General features: G+C 42.6%; 1 protein-coding gene across 6 annotated transcripts in view; it reads left to right on the plus strand.

Moving 5' to 3' along the window:
• The window catches only part of Ten-a (tenascin accessory), a 1,550,399-nt gene that overhangs the window by 885,364 nt on the left and 647,604 nt on the right, over positions 1-17,431 (plus strand). For all 6 annotated transcript variants that reach the window (XM_070084924.1, XM_070084928.1, XM_070084925.1 and 3 more), the window contains one exon: positions 6,824-7,039. In XM_070084924.1, the coding sequence (XP_069941025.1) occupies positions 6,824-7,039 (216 nt within the window). The remainder of the gene's footprint in view (positions 1-6,823; positions 7,040-17,431) is intronic.

Below are 17,431 nucleotides of genomic sequence, written 5' to 3' on the forward strand. Positions count from 1 at the left end.
GTCCACTTTGGCTTGAGCGCGCCCCACTTGTCCCATGGGTGCCAAGCAGGACGTACATTACTCAGGAGGTAAAGGCACTCCCAGGACATAAGCCTATGAAAGACAGGCTTACTCTGTTGATGTGTGCCAATGCTAGTGGTGATTGCAAAGTGAAGCCTTTATTGGTGTATCACTCTGAAACTCCCAGAGTGTTCAGGAAAAACAATGTCGTCAAGGCTAATTTGTGTGTGCTGTGGAGGGCAAACAGTAAGGCATGGATCACTAGGGACTTTTTCTATGACTTTTTACACCATGCATTTGCCCCCAATGTGAAAAATTACCTAATTGAAAAGAAATTAGACCTTAAGTGCCTCCTGGTATTAGACAATGCTCCTGGTCATCCTTCAGACTTGGCAGAGCGACTTTCTAGGGACATGAGCTTCATTAAGGTGAAGTTTTTGCCTTCTAATATCACTCCTCTCCTGCAGCCCATGGACCAGCAGGTCATTTCCAACTTCAAGAAACTGTACACAAAAGCTATGTTTGAAAGGTGCTTTGTAGTGACCTCAGAAACTCAACTGACTCTAAGAGAGTTTTGGAAAGACACTTTACCATCCTCAATTGTGTAAACATTATAGGTAAGGCTTGGGAGGAAGTGACTAAGAGGACCTTGAACTCTGCTTGGAAAAAAAACTGTGGCCAGAATGTGCAAACAAAAGGGATTTTGAACGGTTTGAGGCTAACCCTGAGAATCCTATGCCAGTTGAGGAATCAATTGTGGCATTTGGGAAGTCCTTGGGGTTGGAGGTTAGTGGGGAGGATGTGGAAGAGTTGGTGGTGGAGGACAATGAAGAACTAACCACTGATGAGCTGCTAGATCATCTTGAACAGCAAGAGGGCAGACCTGAGGAAACTGCTTCGGAGGAGGGGATAGAGAAATTGAAGAAGTTGCCTACTTCTAAAATTAAGGAAATGTGTGCAAAGTGGCTTGAAGTGCAAACCTTTATTGATGAAAATCACCCTGACACAGCTACTGCAAGCAAGTTGTCAACCTGTACACTGACAATGTTGTGAACCACTTTAGGAAAGTCATAAAGGAACGAGAGGTACAGGTATCTATGGACAGACATGTTGTGCAACAGAAGTCCAGTGACTCTGAAGCTGGTCCTAGTGGCATTAAAAGAACAAGGGAACTAACCCCAGAAAAAAACTTGCTACCTCAAGTGCTAATGGAAGGGGATTCCCCTTCTAAACACTAAGAAGATCAATGCTCTCCCCTCCTCCCATCCCATCAATCATCACCAGATCTTCAATAAAGGCAAGTGTCATGTAACTGTGCATGTCTTCTTCAGTTTGTGTGTATTAAAATTAATATTTCATGTGGTAAATTTTTTTTTTCAATACTTTGGGGTGTCTTGCACGGATTAATTTGATTTCCATTATTTCTTATGGGGAAAATTAACTTGACTAACGATTATTTCGATTAACGATGAGCTCTCAGGAACGGATTAATATCGCTGGTTGAGGGTCCACACACACACACACACACACACACACACACACACACACACACACACACACACACACACACACACACACACACACATATATATATATATATGTATATATATATATATATATGTATGTTTGATTAAACCAAATTAAATTGCGCTTGTTATAATAAGGTTCTTTTGGTTCAAAATTATTAATTTTTACATTAACATGAATAAAAAAAAATGTTTAAAAAAATTTAGAAAGGACTTAATTTTAAATGAGTTCCTGTTGGCCATTTTTACCTATTCAGTACGACATATTTATATAATATATATATATATATATATATATATATATATATATATATATATTCATTCCTGATACTTAATTTCTCGTAACTTCAGTTTCCTTTTGGTGAAGGTTCAGATAATGCAATAAGCCTCGGGGAATTGGCTTTGAAATTAGCTGTGGTAGAGTGGTGGGGGGAGGCGGGGTGTGAAGGGGGAGGTGGAGTTAGGAGGGGACATCCGGGCGGACCAGTGAGGAAACTTAAGGGGAAAGTTCCATACTGGGATATGTCCAGAACAGGTCTAGAGGAGTCGAAGCACTGACTGCCAAAACTGAAATCAAGATTTGTTTATGATAATATGAAAGTTATTTTTGGAGATGCAAAGGTAGGTTCATAGTGGTGTTTTTTTTATGTGGAGAAGCCCGTAGATATGCAAATAATTTCTCACTGATATTATTCTTTTTTCCGAAACACATAAATTAGCTTCAGGTTAAAGATTATTTTTGTGAAAACTGAAAACTGCCTTGAAAACTAAATGCTGCTTTGAAAAGTGAACGCTGCTTTGAAAAACAGCTGAACACTGCCTTAAAAAAAACTGAACACTACCTTGCAAATTGAACACTGCCTAACACACTTACCAACCCAACCCAAAACATCAACAAGCTTGGTAATAAAGTTTTGAGGCTGACGCAACATATGGCAGGGAGTGACCCAGGAGGCAGGTCAGAAGAAGAGTCGCGTGAAAAACAAGATATAAAAACAAATTCGCCCTAAGTAAAGAGCTTACGGGGTAAAAACTACAATTGGCTTTTGTTTATCATAACTCTCCAGTACTCTGTAGCGTCATACTCATTTGGACGATAAATTTAGGAGACAGCCCATCGAGGTTTATATATGCATAGACACCCGATCACAAGCGTCACAGCACAAGTCGTCTTGGAGGTAAATGTTTGAAATATCGATGAGATGGAAGAAAAAAGACAAACGAAGTATAATGTATTTCTTCCTGACAAAATTTTTGTCTTTTTTTTCACTAGTATCTGTAACCTGTGATATAACTGTGACTTGTTTCGAGAGTTTCCTCTAGTCTGCAGGATTTTTTTTTTTTAACAAATTACGGTTTCAGCAGCATCTTAACTGAAAATTTGTAAATCACGTATTTGGAAGTAAGTGATTGCAGGATACCCCGAGTAACGCTTTTGTAAACAGTTTTCTTTAGAGGGTAAACTTGATAGCACTGGATACTTGTTTTTAGACTCGTGCCACTGAGAGGAGGAAATGAATGAAAATGCTCCCGCTCTTAGGTTAGACATTGAAAAGATTGTACTGTTATTGAAGGTATCATGCAAAGACCCAGAGAGAACGAGAGAGAGAGAGAGAGAGAGAGAGAGAGACAGAGAGAGAGAGAGAGAGAGAAAGTGTATAACCATTATTGAAGCTGAAAGTAACCCAAAGAAAAGCTATAAAATCATTAGTGATATTGAGAGTAGCCCAAAATGCATCTTTGCCATACAAATTTAAGGTAAAAAAAAAAGAAAAAAAATCCCACCAGTTGTGGGCACCTTGCTTAAGAGACAAGTTTTGCTGCTGCAGCTAGTTGCTTGTGGAGCCCATAGCCATTCAGTACAAAGTAAAGCAAGAGTTTATGAATACACATTATATCTTGTTACTACAGGAACAAAAAAAAAAGCTTTCTGGAGCACACTGGGAGTACATTTTTTTAACACACGGCCGTTTCCCACCGAGGCAGGGTGACCCGAAATAGAAGAAACACTTTCATCGTCACTCATTCCAGCATTGTCTTGCCAGAGGTGTACCGATACTACGGTTCAAAAACTGCAATATGTTTCCACCCTTCCTTCAAAGTGCATATTACTTACAGATCATAGTTTTCCCATCTGCTACAACCAATTTAAGATGCTCGCTCAGAATTTGTGGTATCCTGTTCTTATTAATAAGATTCTATAACATGTCGTTTAGGTTAATATTCTATCCCTGTATCCCTCAGTAAGTGAACAGTAAAGCAGTGTTCAAGAAAGTGACCGTAAGGGTGGCTGCATACTTTATATTTAAGCTTGTGTATATGCCAGACTGTCAGAGATACTTGTAAGCAAGGCTAAACTTGGCTACTGCGGCATCCATCAGTCTGTTTATGTTGCACCTAGACCAGAGCAACGGTGTGGGAGGTTCTGAATAGAGAAGAGATTAGGGACTGACTGGTGCAGGGACAGATTAGAGACTGCTGCAAGGACAGGAGATTAGAGACTGACTGCTGCAAGGACAGGAGATTAGAGACTGACTGCTGCAAGGACAAGAGATTAGAGACTGACTGCTCCAGGGACAGATTAGGGACTGATTGCTCCAGGGACTGATTAGGGACTGACTGCTCCAGGGACAGATGATAGGGGACTGACTCGTGAAGGGACCTGATATGGGGGACCGGCCGACTTAAGAAAGGGCAGGATATAAAGAATGGATGGACAGAAGGGATGAAAGAGGTGGACATGGGACGGAGGATAATACCAACAACGGGGATCTTTTTGCCTCCGGATGGGGAATTTATAACGCTCCCTCCCTCCCTCCCTCTTTCTCTCTCTCTCTCTCTCTCTCTCTCTCTCTCTCTCTCTCTCTCTCTCTCTCTCTCTCTCTCTCTCTCTCTGTCTGTCTGTCTGTCTGTGTGTCTGTCTGTCTGTCTGTCTGTCTCTGTCTCTCTCTGTCTCTCTCTCTCTCTCTCTCTCTCTCTCTCTCTCTCCATCTCTCTCTGTCTCTGTCTCTCTCCCTCCCTCCCTCCCTCCCTCCCTCCCTCCCTCCCTCCCCCCCTCCCCTCCTGTCTTCCTTCTTCCCTGACCTTTTTAATTTCTTTGTATCTGCTCCCTTTTTTCTTCCTCCCCACCTCATCCATTTCTCCTCCCCCCCCCCTTGTCTTTCCATTTTCTTCGTCTTTCCTATCTTTCCACCTGCAAAATCCATCACTTCCTCTTTCTTGTCTTTCCACTCTTTTCCCATTTTCCGAGTTTGTCACCCACCCCACTACCTTCCCCCCCATCCCCCAATACCCCCACCTCAGTACCCCCACCCAAAGAATTATCACCAAAGAGGAGACGTAAGAATAACAATAGGGATTGTCTGTCAGTCTGTCCGTCCGTCCGCCCGTCCGCCTGTCCGCGCGCGTGGGTATTGTCGGAGATTACCGAACGGATTTATCGAGCGACTGCCCAGCGGGATTAGTCACAGGGGATTACACTCATTTGGTCGACGTTTTTATGGAGGTTTCGTTGTGTTTTTTGTTGTATTATGTTGATTGTTGTGTGCTTTTTTTTTTTAATCGGTTGTTGGTCACGCATTGTGTGTGTGTGTGTGTGCTCACCTATATGTGGTTGCATGAGTCGAGTCGCAGCTCCTGGCCCCGCGTGCGTGTGTGTGCGTGCATCCGTCCGTTCGTCCGTCTTTTGTAGGTCTTTCATCTAGGGAGACATCTAGTGGTCTACCACTCTGAAAAGCGCTGTTCCTAAAGACACAATACTTTCCCCACTACTCTTTCTCATCCCTATATCCCATGTAGAGAGAGACGTAAATGATCGCACTACATCACACATGTCATGATTGTCTCTGTCTGGAGTTATAAAGATTTTAGTAGACGAACCGTCTTCACAATACAATGTTATAACCCGCATTGTGTGTTTTGTTAACATAATTCTTATATGTTCTACCATTGTATTACCTCACTGGCTTTCGTCGAGACATAACGAGCTTTCAGACGGATATAAACTAAGTCTTCCAGTGGACTGCTGACACTAATATTATGTTCAGGGAGTACAAATTTCCGGTCTTTTGCTTCGAAAAAAATAAGGACAAGACCAACTTAGATCGTTTATACAGAGGAAGTTTAGTGAGTGATTTAGAAGTGACATTGACAGAGTATCTCACATTCAAGGATCACAAGAGCGTTAGTATTGCAACCACAAGAAAATTATTAGCGTGATAACTAGAACATTCAAAACAAAAGATGGCGAGCCAGTGGTAATTTTCTTCAAGGCATTAGTCCTCTCTAGGTTGGAATACTGTTGTATACCAGCGGCCCCCATCATGGCAGGATATAATATTGCAAATCTGGAAAACTTAGAAAAACTCCACTGTTCGTATAAATTCAGTCAGGCTTCCGAACACTGGAAATGTTTGGAGACGCATAAGTTGAACTCATTGGAACGTAGCCGAGAAAAACGCATCATAATCTACACCTGGAAAAATTCTAAAGGGATTGGTCCCAACTCTGCACAATGAAATCGCTCCATATGGAAGCAAGAGATTTGGCAGACGGCACAAAATACCACCAATGAGTAATAGGAGCGCGATGAGTATAATAAGTGTATGGAGACCAAGCTTCATCAACACGCTCTTTTCGTGTATTGGGGAAATTTTTAATAAAACCTTGGGAACTTGGTACGTTTTTCAAGTTGGTTATCAGCCAGACTGTGGTGCATGCATTAGAATGCGTGGGGCTGGCACCAACACCTTGGTTGATCGGGCCATCAAACGGGAGGCCTGGTCTGGAACTGGGCCGAAGGGGAAGGGTGAACCTCGAAATAGGCTCCAGGTAGTCTCCAGGTGGGTAGAACAGCAACCAACAGGAGCTGCTGGTGATGTATCACTGTGGTGCTGGGAGAACTGCAACCAACAGAAGCCACTGCTGTGCTAGAAGGTAGACGTACTGCAATAGAGAATGAGAGTTAGGCTATGCAAAAATCTCCCATCACAACCACAGCCATCTGTCACAGCAGTGATGAGAACATGTAACCCGATGTGTGTACAGCTGACAGCTTATATGTCAACTGCCTGGAGTAAAAAAATTTTTTTGACAAGTCTGAATTTCCAAATGTTGTAATTTGTCATATTTTGATGATTGTGGTTCATGTAGTCACAAATAACCACATTTGCCTGTTTTGTGTATAGTCTCTATTCCCCCTAATCTATACTCCGTCACCGGTCTTCTTTTCGCCTTCCGTGATTAACTTTCCACGCAAGACTTAACGAGTTAATCACTTGGTTGTCTGCTTGTTCCAGATGCGTCGGGGACCCCTCCAGACCCGGCCCCGCCGGAAATCCCCGTGCGGGGCCCCTCCCACCACCACCCGCTGCTGGCGGCGTCCCGCAGGGCGGGGGGCGGCGCCCCACCCTCCGCCAACAACACCGCAGTGGCTCCACCCTCACCTCACTACCAAGACCACCACCAGGATGACACCTACCAACAACCCAATTCTAACGTCTTCCTCTCCCAAGGTGAGACACACTTCGTTCTACCACACCAACCGCATTATGTAGCATTATGTGATGATTTGTTACTGTTCACTGTTATGTGATGTCAGTCATTCTTCTTTTCATGTGATGATTTATCATTATTCCCACTTTTATGTGATTTGTCCGTCATTCTTGTCACTGTTACTTGAAGATCTGTCATTCTTCTTATTATGTGATGATCTGCTTTAATTAGTATAAGATAATTTATCACTCAGTATCCTATTTTCTTATCGTAATAACCTGACACTCATTATCCTCATTCCATTATTATATGATAATCTTTAACTCATTCTGTTATATGATAATCAGTTTCTCTATCTCTATAGCATTATCAGTAAAGCTTCCCCAATAAGCTTACCAGCATAGTTTATCCCATCAGCTTAACAAGCATTCAGGTGCTAGTCATCGAGTTATTGCGTACACATTATATTTCATCCCGACTAAAGTGTCACTTTTCCATATTTACAATCCTGTGTTGACCTCCATCATAAAACCTGCAGTGGTTTGGTAAAAATGTAAGTAATTTAGACAATCAGATAAGGGCCAAATCAGCCAGGTTGAAAATAATTTCGGAAGAGCGTTTGTAATTGATGTGGTCATGATGCTTGCCATTGTAAACATAAGATCGTAAGAATGTAAGACTGGAGGAGCACTGCACCAGGCCTGGTGGTCCACTCATGTACCTGTCCAACCTATTTTTTCAAGATACCCAAAGTTCTCGCTACAGTGACGCTACTCGGGAGGTTTAGGTTTCTGTGACGAAGGTGATGTTGAAGGAGGGAAGGGAAAGGAGGTACTCCGTCTCTGTCCTAGTTTGGAAACGAGGTACGTAGCTTAAAAAATAATATCGGGAACTCCTCTTATTGAACCAAAGCAGGAGGAAGGGATCAAAATATCTCTCCCCTAAATATTCCTCTGTGACCTACCAGCTAGTTGCCTCACCCTGTGGCATCACCCACCTCTTCACCTCACTCTTCACCCAACCAGACAATGTAGGGAGAAGTTTAGAGGTTTCCTATATTACTTAATACTAAAGCTTCCCTCGAGCGAAATGTCGTTATATTTAAGCTTTACGCTTCAACTAAACATTAATGATAATTGTACATTATACCCACTAAAGCGCTTCATCCTTCAAGATAGAACATATCATTTTGCATTTGGTTTGTAGCACTCACTGTAGCAATAACGATAAATTATTTTATTAATACTTCTGATATTAATAATGGGTCAGTCTGTAAAAGATGGAAATATTAGTAATAATAATAATAATAATAATAATAATAATAATAATAATAATATTATTATTATTATTATTATTATTATTATTATTATTATTATTATTGAAGGGTTTAGTCAAATCAGGTTGAAAATTTTTGTCACAATCACAGCCCGAATGTGTTGAGGTCGAGCCAGTTAGAACATTTCATCACTAGAGACAGCACGGTAGGCCACTGCAGCTCTAGTCTTCTTGTAAATAGGCCAGTCGATTCTCTTGGTACTGCAAAATTAGAACGAGTCTTGTGTGTGACGTATAGAATTGTATATTTAGTTCCCTTGATCCACTTAGCAATCTTAGCTTTAATCCACTTGATTATATTGCAAGATTATTCGCCTTAATCACTTTGAAGTTTTTAGATTTTTGTCCTCTTGGTAACATTACAAGCTTAGATTTAATACATTTGATCCAAAAAGTAATCTTAGCTTTTGTCCTCTTGATTACAGTGGAGTTTTATTTATTAGGCTCATGATGATATTGCGATCTGAACATCAGTCGTTATCACATTAAGCTAAAGTAATGTTGGCCAAACCTTAAAAGTTTCTGTCTTCTTATTGAGAGCACATATCTTTAAAGCTCTAGTTGTTTCATAAAGCTTTAACAACTCAGAAATTCTCTCTCCACTGCTCTAATCTTGCATCATTACTTAAATATTCCACACAGTTCGCACATGTAAAAATTTCTTATCCGTTTGTGGCAGAATAAAACGCAGAATATTTTGTGTCTGTAGGCATCTCGTTAGCCGTAATTAGTCTCCTACGTTTCATTCACTGCTTTCGCTTTATATTTTCTCTTTTTCTGTTTTCTGGGCATAACTCAGATAAGGAAGCAAACAGCACGGTGGAAGGAAAGGCCAGCGAAGCGACAGTAACCAAAGCAAGCAACAGCAGCAGCAGCAAAGGGCAAGCGAGGACTCGAGGTGACGGGGTTAAGTACAGAGGTAAAAAGGAAGAGAGAACGAGCAAGAATCTGGAACACAGGGCTAGTCAAACGGTGGAATCGGAATTTGTTGAAGCGTCGGAACTTGAAACCGGAGAAGTCTTAGAGCACATATGCGGTAGAGCACCGGTGCTCAAAGAGAGCAAGTCCTTGGATGATCCCATAGATGGCGCTGCATCAGCCCTGAAGGACAGCAAGATGATATATTCAGAAGATAGTCAGCAATCGGAACTCAGAGCAAAGAGGCGCTTTGAGGAATCACAATCTCTCGGAATATCTGAGTTCGGAGATATCAGTTCCCCCGAGGACTCCAAAACCAGCACAACATCAGGACCGCAAGGTTGTAAAGCTTCAGAGGACCACAAAACTTGCAAAGCATTGGGACCTAATGGTAGTAGAATCTCTGAGGACTCTCGTGCTAGTAATGTCTCTGAAAATGTAGCAGTGAAAAACGCTTCGGAGAATTCCAAAGAGAGCGGAGTCTCAAAGATTATCAAAACTAACAGACGTTCGTTTGATACCCAAGCTATCAGAACTTTGGAAGAATCCCAATATAACAAAATATCAGAGCTCCATGGAAGCGAGGCCTTAGAACCAAATCTTGGCCGGCCGTCACACCTCGAGATTAGCAAAACTTCGACCCTGAAAGCTGGACAGGCAACAAAAGGGGAGACGAAAGTCAATATAGAAGACAGACTCAACCCGGATCCAAACCTGTGCCAGCCCAGCACCTCCAGAGGCCTAACAGGTAACCCACCGTAGTAGATGAATATTGAGTGTGTGTAAAGTTGCTCCTTAGCAAGTTGTACCCACGTAGAGTATCTCTTGTAAACAACTCACACAGGAAAAAGTAGCGAGTCGCTGTAGACAAAACCTGTAGAAGAGCACAATTTATTAAAAGTAGAGAGTCCCTCCACCGCCGCAGAGACAGAGGCAGCAGGCAGCTTCTGGTAATTTACATTTTCAGGTGAGGTCTGGAAGAAAGTTGATCAAAGAGCACTCTGGGTAAATAATACCAGGCTCGCGTAATAGAAACTCGCTGCAATCCTGAGCAGCAACAGAGCACAGCGGCAGTAGAGAAGTATCAGAGCAGAGAAGAGAAGGAGAAACAGAAGTAGCAGTGGCAGCACCAGCAATAGCGGTGGAGCAGGAGCAGGAGCATCATCAAAGTAACAGCAGCAGAGCAGCAGAAGCAATATATGACGAGATTTCTCGCAATCACATTTTTTTAGTTTGAATGCAACTGTAAGAGAGAGAGAGAGAGAAAGCGAGAGGGAGGGAGGGAGGAACAGAGGAAGTCAAGGTGCGTGGGTGAGTAGGGAAGGATAGGAAGAATGAGAAGAAACGAAAATGAGCAGGATAACGAAGTTCAATAAAACACAAATAATAGTACACAGACAGAAGCAAGGAGAGAAGAATAAGATTGGTTTGAAGAAATTAAAAAGGGCAAGGAAGGAGGCACTGAAGATGCAGGGAGCAAGTTAGGAAAGGACACGATGGAAGGGGACAAGTGACGAGATTAAGCGTGGGCTTCCACCCCACCCCCCACCCCCTATCTCTTCGGCTGCTGCTGCTGCCTCCGCCGCCGCCGTCGCTGCCGCCGCCGCTGCCGCCGCCGCCGCCGCCGCCGCCGCCGCCGCCGCCGCCGCCGCCGCCGCCGCCGCCGCCGCCGCCGCCGCCGCCGCCGCCGCCGAGTTTCACCCTGGGTATTTAGCTCTGGTTTACATATACTTGCTATGGTAATGTGACGAGCAGTGAAGTGTCTTAGCAACATTGTCATCCTCCAACACTCGCCATTTTGTTTCTCCTAGAGTATATTTCCCCCTCCCCTTCTTTCTCTCTCTCACTCTCCGTAGTTCAGGTAGTAAAATCCGTCTTGTCTACTTACAGCCGCGGGTGGCAGGTAATAACAGTTGTAGTGGCTACAGGAGAGATTCTTTTGTCGTGATACTAACAATAAAAAACAATTATGTCGCCAACGGACGCGGTCCGTCGTTTCCTTTATTTCCGAAGTCCGTAAGTGTAGAGATACGTTATTATATCAGAGGAAGGGGGGGGGATAATTTATCGCTTCTGGTGAGTAACGTGTTTGTCCCACGACCAGCGGATGTAGTGTTTCACGTAAATGAATAAATGAACAAATGAAGAATAAAAAGGCACAATACCGTGACTGGAACAATACACAAATAGCCCGCGTGTGATTTGTTTTGAGCAAATAACTGTATAGTATTTTGCCTCAGTATTTGCTTACGTGATGTATACGTCTATCTGGAGTCTACCTGGAGGGTGTTCCGGGGGCCAGAGCCCTCGCGGCCCAGCCCTTGGCCAGGCCTCCCGGTGGATCAGGGCCTGATCAAACAGGCTGTTACTGCTGGCCGCACGTAGTCCAACATACGAACCACAGCCCGGCTGATTGCGTTCTGACTTTAGTTATCTGTCCTGCTCCTTCTTGTAGATAGCCAGGGATCTATGGATAATTCCCCTTATACCTGGTGGGAGGCTGTTGAACAGTCTTGGGCCTCGGACACTTGCTGTGTTTTCTCTGGGGGTATGTTGCATTGCCTGCCAAGTGTTTTGCTTTCGTAGGGAGTGATTTCTGTGTGCAGATTTGAGACCAGTCCCTCTAGGAGTGTCCAGGTGTAGATTATGATGCATCTGTCTCGCCTGCGCTCCAGTGAGTACAGGTCAAGTGACTCCAAGCATTCCCAGTAAAGGTTCTCTGTACATTCTCTAGATTTGCGATTTCACTTGTATAGATGTATAGATTCCATTTTGTTAATATTTGTTCAAAAGCTGAACTTGCATTGTTTACGATTTCTTGTATAAGACAAGAACACATCGCTGTATGACCAGTGTTGATGTCATAGACGAGGACTCGTTGACGAAATAACGTTGTTGATGTTTTGTCACATACGATAAGAACACGTTGATGCACTACCAGTGATGAGATCCCTCCCCCCCCCACTATCATTTAATTAATTAGTAACACTATACATGAAAATAATTCACAAATAACAAACTTTGGACGACATTTCAGTCAGATCTGGACCATTATCAAGTCACTTTTTTTTCTTTGTTTTTATTAACATGGATCGATTCTTTGTCAGTTATCACCTCTGCTTGTGGGTTGGTACTGATATATATATATATATATATATATATATATATATATATATATATATATATATATATATAATGTCGTGCCGAATAGGCAGAATTTGCGATCTTGGCTTAAATAGCAACGCTCATCTTGCCATATAGGACAAGTGAAAATTTGTGTATGCAATAATTTCGTCAAAATCATTCTGAACCTAACGACAAAAATATATTTAACTGTGTTTGTTTAGTATTAAATTATTTTAAACAAATCTAAAATATATTTAGTTGGGTTAGGCTAAAATAAATTGCTCTTGTTATAATAAGGTTAGGTAAGTTTTCTAAGTTCCTTTAGGTGCAAATTTATAAATTTTTACATTAACATTAATGAAAAAAATATATCTTTAAACGTATAAGAGAAAATTTTAGAAAGGACTTAATTTTAAATGAGTTCTTGCTAATTGACCAGTTTTACATATTCGGCACGATATATATATATATATATATATATATATATATATATATATATATATATATATATATATATATATATATATATATATATATGTACTCACCTAATTGTGGTTGCAGGGGTCGAGACTCAGCTCCTGGCCCCGCCTCTTCACTGATCGCTACTGGGTTCTCTCTCTGCTTCCTGCGCTTTGGCATACCTCTTCTTAAAACTATGTATGGTTCCTGCCTCCACTACTTCACTTGCTAAGCTGTTCCACTTGCTGACAACTCTATGACTGAAGAAATACTTCCTAACGTCCCTGTGACTCGTCTGAGTCTTCAGCTTCCACTTGTGACCCCTTGTCCCTGTGTCCCCTCTCTGGAACATCCTATCTCTGTCCACCTTGTCTATTCCCCGCAGTATCTTGTATGTCGTTATCATGTCTCCCCTGACCCTTCTGTCCTCCAGTGTCGTCAGTCCGATTTCCCTTAACCTTTCCTCGTACGACATTCCCTTGAGCTCTGGGACTAGCCTTGTTGCAAACCTTTGTACTTTCTCTAACTTCTTGACGTGCTTGACCAGGTGTGGGTTCCAGACTGGTGCTGCATACTCCAGTATGGGCCTAACATACACAGTGTACAGTGTCTTGAACGATTCCTTATTAAGGTATCGGAACGCTATTCTCAGGTTTGCCAGGCGCCCGTATGCTGCAGCAGTTATTTGGTTGATGTGTGCCTCCGGTGATGTGCTCGGTGTTATGGTCACCCCAAGGTCTTTCTCCCTGAGTGAGGTCTGTAGTCTTTGTCCACCTAGCCTATACTGTCTGCGGTCTTCTTTGCCCCTCCCCAATCTTCATGACTTTGCATTTGGCTGGATTGAATTCGAGAAGCCAGTTACTGGACCACATGTCCAGCCTGTCCAGGTCTCTCTTTGCAGTCCTGCCTCATCCTCGTCCGATTTAATTCTTCTCATCAACTTCACATCATCTGCGAACAGGGACACTTCAGAGTCTATTCCTTCCATCATGTCGTTCACATATATCAAAAATAGCACTGGTCCTAGAACTGACCCCTGTGGGACCCCGCTCGTAACAGGCGCCCACTGTGATACCTCTTCACGTACCATGACTCGTTGCTGCCTCCCTGTCAGGTATTCCCTTATCCATTGCAGTGCCCTCCCTGTTACATGCGCCTGATCCTCCAGCTTCTGCACTAATCTCTTGTGGGGAACTGTGTCAAAGGCCTTCCTGCAGTCTAGGAAAACGCAATCTACCCACCCCTCTCTCTTGTGTCTTACTTATGTTACCTTGTCATAAAACTCCAGGAGGTTTGTGATACAGGATTTGCCTTCCATGAACCCATGCTGGTTTTCATTTATAATCTAGTTCCTTTCCAGGTGTTCGACCACTCTCCTCCTGATAATCTTCTCCATGACTTTGCACACAATACATGTCAGAGACACAGGTCTGTAGTTTAGTGCCTCGTTTCTGTTTCCTTTCTTAAATATGGGGACTACATTAGCTGTCTTCCATTTCTCAGGTAGTTGCCCAGTTTCAAGGGATGTGTTGAAGATTGTGGTTAGAGGCACGCACAGCATCTCTGCTCCATCTCTAAGGACCCATGGGGAGATGTTGTCCGGTCCCATCGCCTTTGAGGTGTCAAGGTCACTTAAGAGCTTCTTCACCTCCTCCTCAGTTGTTCGTATGTCATCCAACACTTGTTGGTATATTCCCTCTTGATGTTCCCTTCTGTGCTGTCTTCCCACAGCCCTTCCTGTCTCTACTGTAAAAACTTCCTTAAATCTCCTGTTCAGCTCCTCACATACCTCCTGATCATTTCTTGTGAGTTCTCCACCTTCTGTCCTTAATCTGATCACCTGGTCTTTGACTGTTGTCTTCCTCCTGATGTGGCTATACAACAGTTTCGGGTCAGTCTTGATTCTCGATGCTATGTCATTTTCATACTGTCGCTGGGCCTCCCTCCTTACCTGTGCATACTCATTCCTGGCTCTGCGACTGATCTCCCCATTTTCGTGTGTTCTCTGCCTTCTGTACTTTTTCCATTCTCTATTGCACTTTGTTTTTGCCTCCTTACACCGTCGGGTAAACCAGGGGCTCGTTCCGGTCTTCCCGTTGTTACTGTTGCCCTTGGGAATAAACTTTTCCACTGCCTCCTTGCATTTTGTTGTTACATATTCCATCATTTCATTTACTGGCTTTCCTGCCAGTTCTCTGTCCCACTGGACCTCCCGCAGGAAGTTCTTCAACCCTATGTAGTCCCCTCTTTTATAGTCAGGCTTTTCCCATTCAACTCCTGTTATTCTCTCCACTTGCAGCTCTACTATGTATTCAAAGCACAGAACCACGTGGTCGCTAGCTCCTAGGGGACTCTCATACTTGATGTCCTCAATGTCTGAGCTGCCCAGGGTGAACACAATGTCCAATCTTGCTGGTTCATCCTCCCCTCTCACTCTGGTAGTGTCCTTAACATGTTGGTGCAAGAGGTTTTCCAGCACCACGTCCAACATCCTGGCTCTCCATGTTTCGGGACCCCCATGTGGCTCCAGGTTTTCCCAGTCGATCTCCCTGTGGTTGAAATCCCCCATAACCAGCAACTTTGCTCTGTTGGAATGAGCTCTTCTTGCCACCTGAGCAAGTGTGTCCACCATTGCTCTGTTGCTCTCTTCATATTCCTCTCTTGGCCTCCTGCAGTTCTGTGGTGGATTATACATCACTGCAGTGACCACTTTGTGTTCCCCAGACTGAAGTGTACCTGCTATGTAGTCTCTTTCTCCCGTCCCATCTATGCCTTCCAACGCACTTCTTGCCGAATAGGGCAAGCGAAAATTTCTGTATGCAATAATTTCGCAAAAATCATTTTGAACCTAACGAAAAAATATATTCCATTGTGTTTGTTTATCATTAAATTATTGTAAACTTATATAAAATATATTTAGTTGGATTAAGCTAAATTAAATTGCGTTTGTTATAATAATGTTAGGTAAGTTTTTTAAGGTTCTTCTGGTACAAAATCATCTGCAATTCTCCTTTTTTCTTTTCTTCTCCTTCATTATAATTATCATTATTATTGGTTTAGAAAGACACGTAAGCAAACACTATGGCATATTTATTAGAAAACGTTTCGGTCCTGGGACCTTGATCACTTCTAACATACAGAGGTAGAAAGACATTATATATATAGGCGGAGAGTGAGGTGTGACGCACGTGACCTGAGGAATGTCATAAGAACATAAGAACATTCCTCAGGTATCGTGCGTCACTCACACCTCACTCTCCGCCTATATATAATGTCTTTCTACCTTTGTATGTACAAGTGATCAAGGTCCTAGGACCGAAACGTTTTCTAATAAATATGCCATAGTGTTTGCTTACGTGTCTTTCTAAACCAACTTGTCGGTATTTATTACCAAGGTTTATACCACATTATTATTATTATTATTACCAATGGTGTTTTCATTAATTTCTTCTCTCTTACGACATGTGTGTGTGTGTGTGTGTGTGTGTGTGTGTGTGTGTGTGTGTGTTGGCATGGTGCAGGCTCCATGTGGTCACTGTCTACCGTGACTTCTCCAGCACCTCCCTCTTGGAGACTGGTATTAACTCGCAATTGGAGGTCACACTACTCACTGATGTGTACTGGAAAGTAGTCAACTGACTTAGTTTTTGTATTGGGAATAGTCAGTGGTATGGGTTTTGGCAGGAAAACAGTGAAGTCCCAGTGTAGTAATATTACGAGTTCTAGGGGAACTAGTAATAAGCAGAACGAGGTAGATATTGAAAAGCCAGGGACTTTGGGTGATAAGGACAGTAATAGGTTTAGTAGAAAAACAGAAATGAGCAGGAAGGGTAAAGAGAAAGGAGAGTCTTTCAATGTTTATTATGCTAATTGCCGTAGTGCTAGGAATAAGATGGACGAGTTGAGATTAGTTGCTAGTGCAGGTAACATTGATGTGTTTGCCTTAACTGAGACGTGGTTTAATTCAAAAAGTCGGGACATGCCTGCAGAATGTCACATTCAGGGTTTTAAATTGTTCCAAGTAGATAGAAGTACCGGGAAGGGGGGTGGGGTGGCATTGTATGTCCAAGATCGCTTGAACTGTTGCATAAAAACGGGTATTAAGTCTGAAGTAACACATACAGAGTCTGTTTGGATAGAATTTTCAGAGGGGCATGAAAAACTGATTTTAGGAGTGATATGCCGTCCCCCAAACTTAGATAGGGACCAAGGGAGACTACTATGGGAGGAAATTGTTAAGGACACAAGGCACGATAATGTAGTAATTCTAGGAGACTTTAACTTTAGTCATATTGATTGGAATTTCTTGACTGGGAATTTAGAATCATACGACTTCTTAGAAGTAGTTCAGGATTGTTTTTTGAAGCAGTTTGTGACAGAACCTACAAGGGAAAATAACCTGCTTGACTTAGTTATGGCAAACAATGATTCCCTTGTTAATAATTTAGAGATGTCAGAGGAACTGGGTGCTAGCGACCACAAATCAATTACATTTAGCATTGAATGGAAGTACGATAGTAGCGATAACTCAGTAACAGTCCCAGATTTTCGCTTAGCAGATTACGATGGGCTTA

This window comes from Cherax quadricarinatus, chromosome 14, assembly GCF_038502225.1.
Source record: "Cherax quadricarinatus isolate ZL_2023a chromosome 14, ASM3850222v1, whole genome shotgun sequence".
Taxonomy (NCBI): domain Eukaryota; kingdom Metazoa; phylum Arthropoda; class Malacostraca; order Decapoda; family Parastacidae; genus Cherax; species Cherax quadricarinatus.